This window comes from Halyomorpha halys, unplaced genomic scaffold (assembly GCF_000696795.3).
Source record: "Halyomorpha halys isolate HHAL.00 unplaced genomic scaffold, Hhal_1.1 Scaffold626.1, whole genome shotgun sequence".
NCBI classification, from domain to species: Eukaryota; Metazoa; Arthropoda; class Insecta; order Hemiptera; family Pentatomidae; genus Halyomorpha; species Halyomorpha halys.
Window position 1 is genome coordinate 382,912 of NW_027109759.1, and position 12,580 is coordinate 395,491.

General features: G+C 28.7%; 2 protein-coding genes across 2 annotated transcripts in view; one reads left to right on the forward strand and one right to left on the reverse strand.

Annotated features, from left to right (window-relative positions):
- Positions 1-9,415, reverse strand: part of LOC106684888 (zinc finger protein 91) — a 119,748-nt gene extending 110,333 nt beyond the window's left edge. The window contains exon 1 of the mRNA XM_014427201.2: positions 9,304-9,415. The gene's annotated coding sequence lies outside the window, so the exon portion shown is untranslated. The remainder of the gene's footprint in view (positions 1-9,303) is intronic.
- A 24-nt stretch (positions 9,416-9,439) lies between these two features.
- Positions 9,440-12,580, forward strand: part of LOC106684894 (protein tiptop) — a 516,666-nt gene continuing 513,525 nt past the window's right edge. The window contains exon 1 of the mRNA XM_014427213.3: positions 9,440-9,634. Coding sequence (XP_014282699.1) covers positions 9,595-9,634 — 40 coding nt within the window. The 5' untranslated portion in view covers positions 9,440-9,594. The remainder of the gene's footprint in view (positions 9,635-12,580) is intronic.

Consider the following 12,580-nt stretch of genomic DNA (forward strand, 5'->3'; position numbering starts at 1 on the left):
TGAAACTTCTGATAAGAGTTTCCTAACTTATAATTATTGATAGAAATAAAATCAAAGGTGGAATGCAGCTATAACATGTTTCACTAATTATTAACAAAAATTGAAAATTATTTTAATATATTATAATTTTTCTTTTATTAATCATACCTTTTTAGTAATACTAATAAGGGCCATTTAAAAAAACACGACAATATTTCTACAAAAGAATATAATATGCCACAAAACAGAGACTTTAATGGGTTGTCATGAAAGAGTCGTAAAAGGAATCGTCAAAATTCTTTAAAGCCTGGAGAAACCGACAGAAAAGTAAAAAAATATATATGGAGGTCAGCTTTGATGATAAAAGAATTGAAGATTTATGGATGCGACCTTAAATATATTTGACGGAGCAAGAAAAATAATCTTAAAAAGACATTCTCATAAAATGCGATGAAATTCCTAATTATTATTAATGGAATCGTTAAATTTTAGAATTAATACGGTCATCTTCTTTCATTTCGGCGTTGTAAAATATTTTTGGTTAAATGAAATGATTCAGATGACATTATTATAATAAGTCATGGTAGTAGAATATTACTAGAAACAGTCTAGTACTTAAATAAAATTCTTACAAATAAGAATAGATAAAAATTGGTTTAAGTGACAGAATACTAAAGGGCTCCTATTTCATGCAAAAATGGTCCCTCAAACATTTTTTAATACCGGTATATTACAAATTTCTGTATTTTTCCATGTGAAGGGTTAACTGGTCTTAACCCTCTCCATTCTTTTGTTGTAGTCTGTTCTTAAATAGTATAAGCATATAAGCGGATGGAGGGTTGAATTCTACAGGTTATGGTGTAAGCATTATGCATAATGGTATAAGTAATATAACAGAATAAATATGTAATGTATCAGTAATGTAATATAATATGCATAATGGTATAATTAATATTTAAAAAAAAAACAAATCTGTACCGCAACAAACCATGAAGGGTAAGGGGTGCAATACTATATAAGTAATTACTATTACTAGACCAACGGTTGTGCAAGAATGTGATTTGTTCATAAACACGCTCGACCGCCAGATTTTTACCCTATTAAAGGTACACGCTTCATGAGGCTGTGTCCATCACAGGAGGACCTCAAAGCTCTCAAAGCTACAGTAATAAAATAAATAATTATCTGCCGGATTCGAATCCGGGTCCTTAGGTGTTAGTAGCACAATGCCTTACCACTGTGCTACCTGCTCCCCATATATGTACATATTATAATATGTTTATTACACATTAACAATATTGCAAAGCAGTACTTAAAGAACAATAATATTGTATGGAGTCACATTTTGCAAATTTTAGGGTTGGATCCTTCCTGAATAATTCGGTTCAAAACTCACTTTTCTGCACTCTTTGATATGTCTATTGTTAGTCCAGAAATGGAGTATTTAAAATTAATAATCAGGCTAGATTGGTTTAGATTTATTATTGAATTAAATCAACTACTTAAAAAACAATTTTTTTTTTTTAGTGATACTAATATTTATTATTGTTTGATAATATGTTTGAAAATAGCTAACAAAGAGCTGAAACATGGCAGATATATTATTATAAATATAATTCGATGTTGAGATCTGTTGCTATAGTTATTTACAGTAATGAAGGTACTATAAAAATGTAACATGAGATCTGTAATAGCACTTTAATTTTCAACGTTTAATAAACACTTTAAAATCTGACATAAAATGTAATAATATTAAGAAAAACAGTTCTAGTAGTGTATACATAAGTAATGTAAATCCATAATGATAAAGACTATAAATAAAGTAAAGCTAGTCTCAATTATACTTACATACATAGTATAATCCTTATCATACCAATCATTAGTTGAATTCATAAGTAAAAAGTAAATTAATCATAATCATTTTAGTCAACATTGTATTACATGGGCAATCTGAGCCACCATAAGATATTTATTTTATTATAGTAAAATCTTGATTATGATGATCTTTTCTCAATGTTAGATTAAGAAACGGCATAGTAGCCTTATACGATTAGTTGATATGTTTCTAGCTTTGTTTTCAATTCGAACATTTTAATATGCACAGAAAACAGATCATTTTTTAATAACATAACGCTAGCAAGAGGTTTCATAACGTTGGCAATGACTATTGTAGCATTAACCATTAGTATTAGTTTTAGGGATGGTAGCCTAGTGGTAAGGCACTGTGCTACTAACTCCAAGGACCCGAGTTCAAATCCAACTGTGGCAGATAATTATTTATTTTGTTACTATAGCCGTGAGTCAACCCTGAGGGTCGGGAAGCCCCAGGAATCCACTCCGCTTCATAAAGTAGGAACACTCAACTGAGAAAAAATCTGGCAGCGTAATACTAACAAAATCATCTCCTAGCACAACCTTTAGACTAGTAACAGTACTTCCTAACAAACTAATGGATTCCTGAGCCTTCTGCGGTACAGATACATTTATTTTAGGTGCAGGTATTAGAACAGAAGGGTAGCACCCATAGATTATAAGTGAGGGCCATCTCCGAAGAATACATATATTTTCTAAAATATACTCCAAAATACTCTTTCAAATAAATTCATGTAAGAAACGATAAGAAATACGTTTGTATTATTTTATTTCAAGACCAGAGAACCTGAGTAAACAAAAACATAGTTATCGAATTTTGTTTTTAAAATAGTTTTCCTATTAACTCCGTTCTTTTTTGGCTGCGAACTGCTCACTATCTACATTATATATGGCTTTGAACTACTCACTATATTCCTTCAATATCACTGAAAAATCTTTTGTAGTTCAGAAGAAGGATAAATGGAAATAATAAGAATAGGATAATTTTCGGTATTTTTTTTAACAAAGGAATTCGAAACGAGCATATTGAAAACATTTCTTCTGTATTTTTACAATCTTACTATGATTTAAACAGTTATATTTGTTCGACAATCTTATTTGATTTACTGTTTTAACACTAGTTAAAAATTTATAATTAATAGTGAATGTAATTAAACAAGGAAAGTCAAAGGATTCCAAGCAAGCGCTATTTTTAGAATATTATCTTTTTGATAATAAGGATGGAACATCCCCAGCAATCAGTGAAAAAATTAGAAAATAAAAATCCCGACTTTATGAGGAGCGTAATAGGACATTTTATTTATTTCTCGATTTTTTAAATTAAATCAACCCTGATTATTTGTAGCTGGTTCCGATAAATATGAAAAAAAAAATCAGTATTATAATAATAGCATTTTTGTTATAAATGTTCTCTTTTTATTTATTATACACACATATAAGATTGAAATGATTATTTTTAATGATGAGAAAATAGTTGACCGTAGATAATGTATAGGAAGAGAAGATTGTTAGGGGTACGGTCAGTGAATAACACAAATAAGTTAAAAAACTTATTTGTGTTATTCTCTGAACGCCCCCCCCCCAACTATCTTCTTATAATTTTTTATTTATATAGAAAAGGCAGCTATATATAACTGAAGCTGTCAATTGCTCTGTTATGGATACTTAACTGAGCAGCAGTGTTGCCGATTCTTCCGTCAAAAAAATATTGTAATTACCCGTTTTATCCATCTGGCAGAATCGTTATAATTGTAGCTGTATGATATACAGTACTGATTGTATTAGCTCTGGTGTGTTAGTTGATAGTACAAATACTGTCAGTGGACTAACAGTTGCATTAAATTCCAAGTTAAACTTTAATATGTATACGCTTTGACAGTGAACTGTCGCAACATATCAACCTTACCAAATACAATGACAATAGGCCGTAAAGGATTGTTCTTATATATTTGCCCAAAAACTAATAAATGTATCTATCCTGGACCCTAAACACAAATACCACGGACCTAAAAAAGAATTGTTCAAAAATTATATTTGCCAAAACTTAAAATTGAAGTGAGTTTCGACGAGTACAACCCACCTGGCCTACGACCGTAGCGACAAAGAACTGTTGTCACGTGAGAGGTGACTTACGACCGATAAGGGTTAATAAGTTTTTAATTGTAATATGAAATACTGAGGAGCCGTAATAATAGATATTTACATTCAACGAATCAGGATTAGTAAGAATTATTCATAATTACTTATTATAATTATTAATAATTACTTATTAATTGTTGATTATAATTATTAATTAATTACATAACTATAAATGACTATAAATACTCTGGAGCAAACATTAGTTCTACAGGTGAATACCAAGTGATTTACTAATATTTATCTATAATAAAGTCAATACTTTTGCATTGCAGAAAGAATATCTGTCAAAAATTAAGACTGGTAATGGGAGATGAAGAATTAAGAGAAATAAAGTAGAATGGATCACAAAGTACAATAAATTGCAAAAAAGAAAAACAAAGATTGCCTTACGAAAACCTCTCAATAAATCAAAATAAGGCCAAGAATTCCAGATTTTTTTAGTAACATGTGCAAAGCAGCAAAATTTGAATAAAATTTAAGTATAACTATTTGCTGTAGAACCCGAAATGATTTTATAAATAATTCAATCGAGATTGTTTGTAATTAAAAATCATTCAGATTTAAGAATTGCTTAATACCTTGATATTGCAATAATTTAGCATTTATTTTGTAGTTATATTAGTTTTTAAACACTCCTAAAATTAGCTCTCATTATTTTTCTGTTACTGTGCAACAGAGTGCATATTAACTAAAGATAAATATTAAGGTAATATATAAATATAAAAAATTGTTGAATTTAATATCAAATTTATCAATCGACTTACTCTTGGTACATCTCAAAAACCTTATTCAGTCTTTTTTTTTAAATATGTTTTTCTTCTTGTTCTGGTGCTACCTTTAAATTGATTTAATAATTTGATACTTTCATCTAGCAACAATATTGTTTTCTATTGGAATAAGTTAGTTAACTGTATGAAATAGATTGTAGGAAGCTAGTCCGGGTGGAAGTCAATAAAGGTTCAAAATAGTAAAAAAAAAAAAATTATTTTCCTATTCATCTATATTTATATTAACTTAATCTGTCTCTTCTTTAAATAAAAAATTGAACATTTTTTTCTCTCATTGTATATACATTCTTATTTTCTTGTCACCTCTGATAATATTTTATATCTTGTTTTCATTTAGCCCTGACAAAGCCTTTCAAAGTGGGGCGATGTTGATTAACATTTTACTATGATATATGGACTATTTTCCGAAAATATTGTTTTCTGATTTTTTTTTTTTATTGATTTTTTATATTTAGTGGATAAAAAACTAAAATAGGTATTAATGAAAGGGGTATTATTTCCCAGAATTGTATTATTCATCATTTATACATAACATATTTTCTAGTATCTTGATTTTATCTCGACGTATTTCAAATTCAAAATTTCAATCCAAGACTTTGAAGAAAATGATATACTTACTTATGTAGTTTTAAATAATCATAAATATCACAATTTCCAAAAAAAGTAAACAACAAACAATATTCTATATTCTAAGAATTAAATTATCGAACAAGCGTTAATTCGTTGATTTATTTTTTTTTTGTTTATTAAATACGTTAATTTATTACACATGCGTTAATTTATTGAGATTTAGGATTGCATATTGATATTAAAAAATTAATTAAACAATAAATCAGTACCAATACAATCCATGAAGTATCAGGGGTCTAGTAATTTGTAAAGAAGTATTGTTACTAGTCAATCGGTTGTGCTAGGAGGTGAGAATCAAGCTGGACCACCAGATGTTTCCTCATTTAAGGGTACTTTATGAGGCTGGGTCGACCCCGGAGGGCTCCCGAACCCAAAGGGTTGACTAACGCCTAGAGTAACAGAATCCATAATTATCTGTCACAGCCGGATTCGAACTAGGGTCCTTGAAATTAGTAGTGCCTTATTACTGAGCCGTCTCGCTCCCCTATCACATGCATTTATTGTCAAATATCCAAAATAGAATTTGGCTAATTTCAACTGAGCCCTGAGAAAAAATAAAAGAAATTGGTCTGGCAAAACACTGAGAAGCCATCCGCTGTCTAGAAACACAACAATCTCTCTGTATAAAACATTAATTAGGCCATTTCAAACTTATTCCTCAGGGATGCTGATAGTTAACTCATCCCCTTATCGCATGTGAATGCAGATAGTTCAATAATATTTAACAGAAAAATTGTAGGAAGAATGTTTGGTCCTGTAAAGAATCCCGTATAGGCTGAGCCACAATGATAAACTGTACCAGAGCAATCTAATGTGGTAGAGTATACAAGACTTTCAAGACGGCGGTAGACTGGACATGTCGCAAGAATGGATGGTGACTCACCCATTTAGAAATTATTATTTAGGTATGCATAAGGGAAAAAATAGAGGATGGCCACGACCAGAGGAGTTTGAAGCCGATGCACAGAAATGTATGGAAACCAGAGGTTGGCGGACCCTTATACAAGATGATCAAGCAAAGACCCGTACCAGGTTGTGGTTCCTGTGATGATGAATGATAATTTAGTTTTACCAATACAATGTCCAAATACATTGGAAAATATATAAAAACTATATTTAATTATTTAGAACATCAATTATCAACTTCTATTAAAGCATCTTTTTGTATATTTGTTCACAAATTAACCAAATACGTAAAAGTTTTATTGTTATTTTAGACACATATTCCAACCTTTACAAAATACTAACCTAACTCAAAAATCAAAGATTTAAGAAAATGGATTTCAAAGAATTTAATACTCATTTGTGCATACTATCCATTTAAAACAATACATCAAATTTCATCCCTAAGGTTGTTTTCTTCATTTACATATTATTTAGTATTTAATTAGATAAAATTATCAAATAACAACTTACTTCAAACTACATTTTTTTTTTTTTTAGATTTGTTAGTATTGTAATGAATGTCGTATATGTATGATTATTTTTCTATAAATCCCATATGATTATCATAGGTAATACAAGTATAAGAAATATTAGAAACTATAGTAATGTATAATTATTATTTTTTTGTATTACTCCTTTAACTTTTTATTTTTTGTAATATGTTACAGTTTGCCTCTAATATTTTTTTTTTCTACAAAGACTGTTGAAATTATAAATGCTATTCATTAATGTTCTAAATGATAATTATTAAGTTATTATACGGTTGTATAGGTACATACACACAGATATTCATTTATAGGCCAGCAATGCTGGAATTACAGTAGGTAGTTAGTGGGGGAAAGCTAGAAATGATTTTCAAATGTTCATTTGACGTCAGATATCTTAATCTTTTCAAGTTGTAAGCATGGCGAAGGTGGGTAGTCCCCAGATTTCTGGACTTTTTTCAAGTTTTGGGTCATAACTTTTAAACGGCGAAAACTTTATTCTATATTTAAATAAAGAACATGTTTGTCGTTAAAAAAAATTGCCATATAAGATTATAATTTCAGTTCATGTAATAATGTCGGATCAACGGTGTAAAAACAAACAAATTTAAAACTGCCTGAAAATTCAACTAAAAAGACTGTATCATGTAAACGGCTATTTGAATAAAGAATGATTCGCATAAAATTTGTAAAGTATTAAATTTAGGGTTATCAACTACATAGTACCTTACATTTAAATACTACACTAACCCCTGGTACGTCTAGTTCACCCACTCACAGGCAAAGGATCACATTTTCACCCTCACTCGCTCATCTGTACAATTTTTAACCTGCTTCCTTTCGAAGAATAACATTTAAAATTAATAAGCTTATTATGAGTACATAGTATATAGCTTTATGATTGTAATCAACGGGAAAATTCCGGAAAATAAATTTTTTAATGCTTAAAAAAAATTGTACCTTTTTGATTATTTTTGGGTAATTTTTAGAAAATGTCAGAACCGATTAAGTACCAAAAATAATCGAAAGTCTGATGAAGATGATTGGGGGATGAAAATTTGACCCGATTACAGTACTATTCTTATCTAGGTGATAACAGAAGTAAAATGATTCTGTTCTTCTAAAAATGTATATATTGAATTTGCAATGATAAATCAATTATAACAATAAATAAATGAGGCCACTAATGATTTTGAGAATTTATTGTTGTCGTCTATACACTAATATGAAATCTACTAAACTATATTTATCAATCAATCAACAAAAATAAAATTTTATATATATATAAGATAACTGGGAATTCTGATTTAACGTAGGTTTTACTCCTCAATGGATTATAAAAAATTATGGGTCTTTTATTTCCATAAACCGCCCAAATCCTATTATTTAAACTGACTGGATGGTTTATGGAAATAAAAAACTCATAAAATATATAGTAAAAAATATATGCAAATGAATATGAATATAATATAATATAATATATGATATTAAAATCCAATAATTATATTATGGTCTTTAAAACACAGGAGAGTAAAAATAATTTTAAATAATATATTCTATCTATAAGTCATGTGCCAAAAAATAAATAAATAAAATAAATTAATACCTACTTTTTCCTCAAAACATACGTGATTAGATAATAAGTATCACAATTTATCACAGACTTGTGAGGAAGGAGGGCTGAATCGGTGCTAGAGGTCAGTCAATTATTTAGAAAAAATATATATTTTTTAGTTATGAGATTTATGAATTGATGCTAATAATGATTAATAAATGATAATAAAGAATAATTGATATCATAGGAGTAGTACGGAACCCCGAAAAATTGCAGCCAGCATTATGCCAACATATTTTTAATAGTTTTTTTTTTTACATAAAAGTGAACATGGCTTACGTATTACATTACCAGGACTATATTGTACCTTATGTTACAGAAAATAGTTAACCATAATAATTTAATTAATAAAAATGTTTAAAAATATTCTTAGTAAGTAAGCTGATCAAAGAATAACGTAAATAATAATTTTAATGTAAAGTAAAAGAAAAAATTAATAATTGTTCAATGCAATGTGAACCCCTCAAGATACGTGAAGTGAGAATTTGGCGGCGAACTGAACACGTGTAGAAGCACCTTGTAGCTGCTGCTACCTGTGGCCGGATCAAGAATTAGTGCTCGGAATGGCGGCACAGCGTCGGTTTGAGGTTATCCAAGATCGGCTTCTAAAATTAAACAAACGGGTGGATATGCATTCAACAAATCTTTAGCGATCAATATCGAAGGGCTGAATCAAATGGAGAATTCAAATACTACTAATAAGCACACATTATGACATCGTTGCCATTATTACTGACGGACCACGTGTTCCATTTGTTTTAAGAAAAACGTGAGAAAAAACGAAAAAACTCTTTTAAAGTTTTGAAATATACCATATGTACATCATAAATAGAAATGTGACGGCACTTACCTTCGTTACGGTGGCTGAGGAAAGCGGAGAGATGCAGTTCAGGTGTCCGTAACTGAGAGAGGACGAGCAAGGAGGGAGTGGAGGAGGGGCATGTGGGCGGAGCCGGAGGCCGCTCGGCCCCGCCCACCGGTGACGTCACCGGCCCTTCGCCGCTAGGCCAGTCGGGCGCGGACAGCCAGGAGCCACGGACGACAGATAGGCGAGTGATGAGACAGACGAGTGATGAGCGAGTGACAGTGTGTCTAGTGTAGTTGTCCGAGACATCATGATCTGACTCTCCCTACCAGCAACATGACGCGCAGGAAACAGAATTGCCCCAAGAGGATGAAATGTGAGTTGTAGAATTTTTGTTGTTTAGTTTGTTGTGTTGTTACCATGTTGACAGGACTCTACGGAACAGCCCGGTAAGTGATTGCACATTTCCACTAACTTGTTATTGTGGTGATAAGCCATAAGTGACAAGACGTAAAGGAACCAAAAAAGGCCGCCGACAAAAGTCGCTGTCGGACCTTAGATGGGCTAGAAAAAATAAATAAATAAAATAAATAGATTGTTGTAGGATCACAACAACAATCACGTGGGTTCCGCGCGGCACTGTTTACTTTCGCGGACCCCATGCCGGGAGTCGGCTCCCTTGCTAATACAAATCCGCTATTGTTTCTATTAACTGCTTTACGATTAACCGAACATGTGTATGCTTATCTATCAATGTGAATCCATGAATATTCTGTTCAATTCTATTATATTCAATGTATTAAAAAACAAAAACAATAGATTGGATTCTGTTGAATGATTTTATATAGAAAAAAAGTGATAACACACCAAAATGCAACATTGGAATTAAATTCATGGTCATTGGAATCCTTAAATGTTATTTATGAATTAGTTATTTAGTTATGGATTAATGTTTATTTAGTGTTGTCATGGAAACGGTAAAATAGAACTATAGTTTTAGGATTGTTACACATAAAATGTCAATCTTCGTTAGTTATTTTAATCACATTATTAAGAAATAACAACCAGGGCATTTTCAGTCAGCATATTTCACAATTAATTATTAATGCAGTCATCAATTGGTTGTAAAAAAAAACAACTGATAATGAATAAATAAAGGAAAATATGGTTGTCTTTCAGGTGTCTTCAAGTGATGTAATTGTCTATTGTGTGTATAGAATTTAATAAAACGATATCATAAATATTTGTACATAAAATATATTAAAATTATTGTTTGGATAGCTTTTATTTTTCATAGTCAAAGAGCCATTTATTCCTTTCTTTTTTTATTTAAAAGTTATTTATTGTAGAAAAAACATTTTTTTTTTCTTATATATGTTTATAAATTTATATATTTACATGTGTTAGATTCAAAGATTCTTCTATGACAGTGTTTATGTAAGAGATGTTCCAAATATTTAGGTCTTAGCAGATACAAAATATTTACAAAGTGAGAGTTGGGGGTGAAGCAGGGGTGGCTTGTTGACTGAGTGTTGTCAGTTGTGGTCTAACCCCGACATCTTCAACAGTCAAATCGTTTTTGTCATCACACCAAACTCACCCCAATTAATTAATAAATAAACCTTCCCTAATTTTTAATTTTATTTTTAAAAAATGCATATCAATTTTTAAAAACATCATTAATGCCATTAGTGTCAAATATGTCATTAATTTGAGTGTATAAAATTGATTTGTCTTTACTAATACAAACCTTAATAAAATTGTATAATTATTTCAGGATAACCTGTAATCGATATGAATGCATTGATTGGTGTAAATGTCATTGATATTTTAAAATCTTTTAAATAAAACAATACTGATAGTATTAAGATTTTTCATTCAGAAATATTATTTATAAATCGGTTGTCGATTATTTTTTTAGTATGTATAATAAATAAATAAATTATTGTAATTAATTTATTGATTATATATACTTAATAAATAAATTACTTGAAAATAGTTTACATTTTTTTTTTTTTATATTCCTTACATAATTTTACATTAATAATAATCGAACAGATATTTAAATTAAAATATTAACTGTAAATTTGAAATGTTCTGAGTTATTTATTATAAACCCTTTTATTTACAAATTATTTAATTAAAAATTAAACATACCTTATTTCATACTGTCCAATAGAAGCAGTGAAGTTGTAGAATTTAAATTGATTGTAACATAATAAAATTGCTATTCACTATTATTATTTACTTTAAAGTATTATTTATTCTTCATTAATTTTTATTATCAATCAGATTTTTCCAATTAAAATAGATTTTTTAAACACTAATCAGTTTTTGTTATTTTGAATATTAATTTTTTTATTTGAAGTAATAAAACATTAGTAGTTTAATTAAAATAATTAGTTTGTGAGGATTTGTTGCTACTATATTCTTTATTATGCTATTAATATTATTTATGAATAATTATAAAAGATTTATTATACTGATGTTATAATCAAAATTGTTATATTATGAAATCATAAGGTTAAACAACTAGTACTATTCAAGCAAACCTTAATAATCTAGATTTTATTTACCAGAATTACAATTTTATGTTTATTTACTAAATGCTAAAATAAATTTAAATCTATGTAAATATTTATAGGTATGTATAAGTTCTATTTATATTTATTAATCATGCATAAATGATTTTCCAGTAATTAGATCAATAGTCTTATGACTATTAAAAAATGAATAAATAAAATAACAATACCTTATTTAGCAAGTTTCAAATCATTAAATATTTGAAAAAAAATATAATAACTAAAAATATATAATTTTTACTTGATAATAATTATTATAGATTAATTATATTTATATTTATTTCATAGAATCTACTTTGAAGAATCCAATATAACATTAATAAATTTTATAATTTGAATATTAAATTTGAAATAAAACTGCAGTAGTTAATATATATAATACATTGGGATGCTTCCAACTAATTAAGGGAAGTATTATAGAATTAATTTTTGGGATGAAATACATTCAAAATCAATTAACATGTATCTCATAAACTACACATCAAAAATAATACTGACTAATGCTCCCAAAATTTGAGATGGTTGCAATAAAAAATAGATAACTGATACATGACAGCTCAATGCTAAATTTAATGACATAATTTAAATTCAACATTCAGGACTTTCAATATTTGATTTTAAAATTATTCAATTACAAACATTATTTAATTACAACCTCATTTATATAAAAATGTTTTTCACTTAATTGGAATTTAAAATTTCAAGTTCTAATTTATTTAAAAAACATTTAATGACAATTA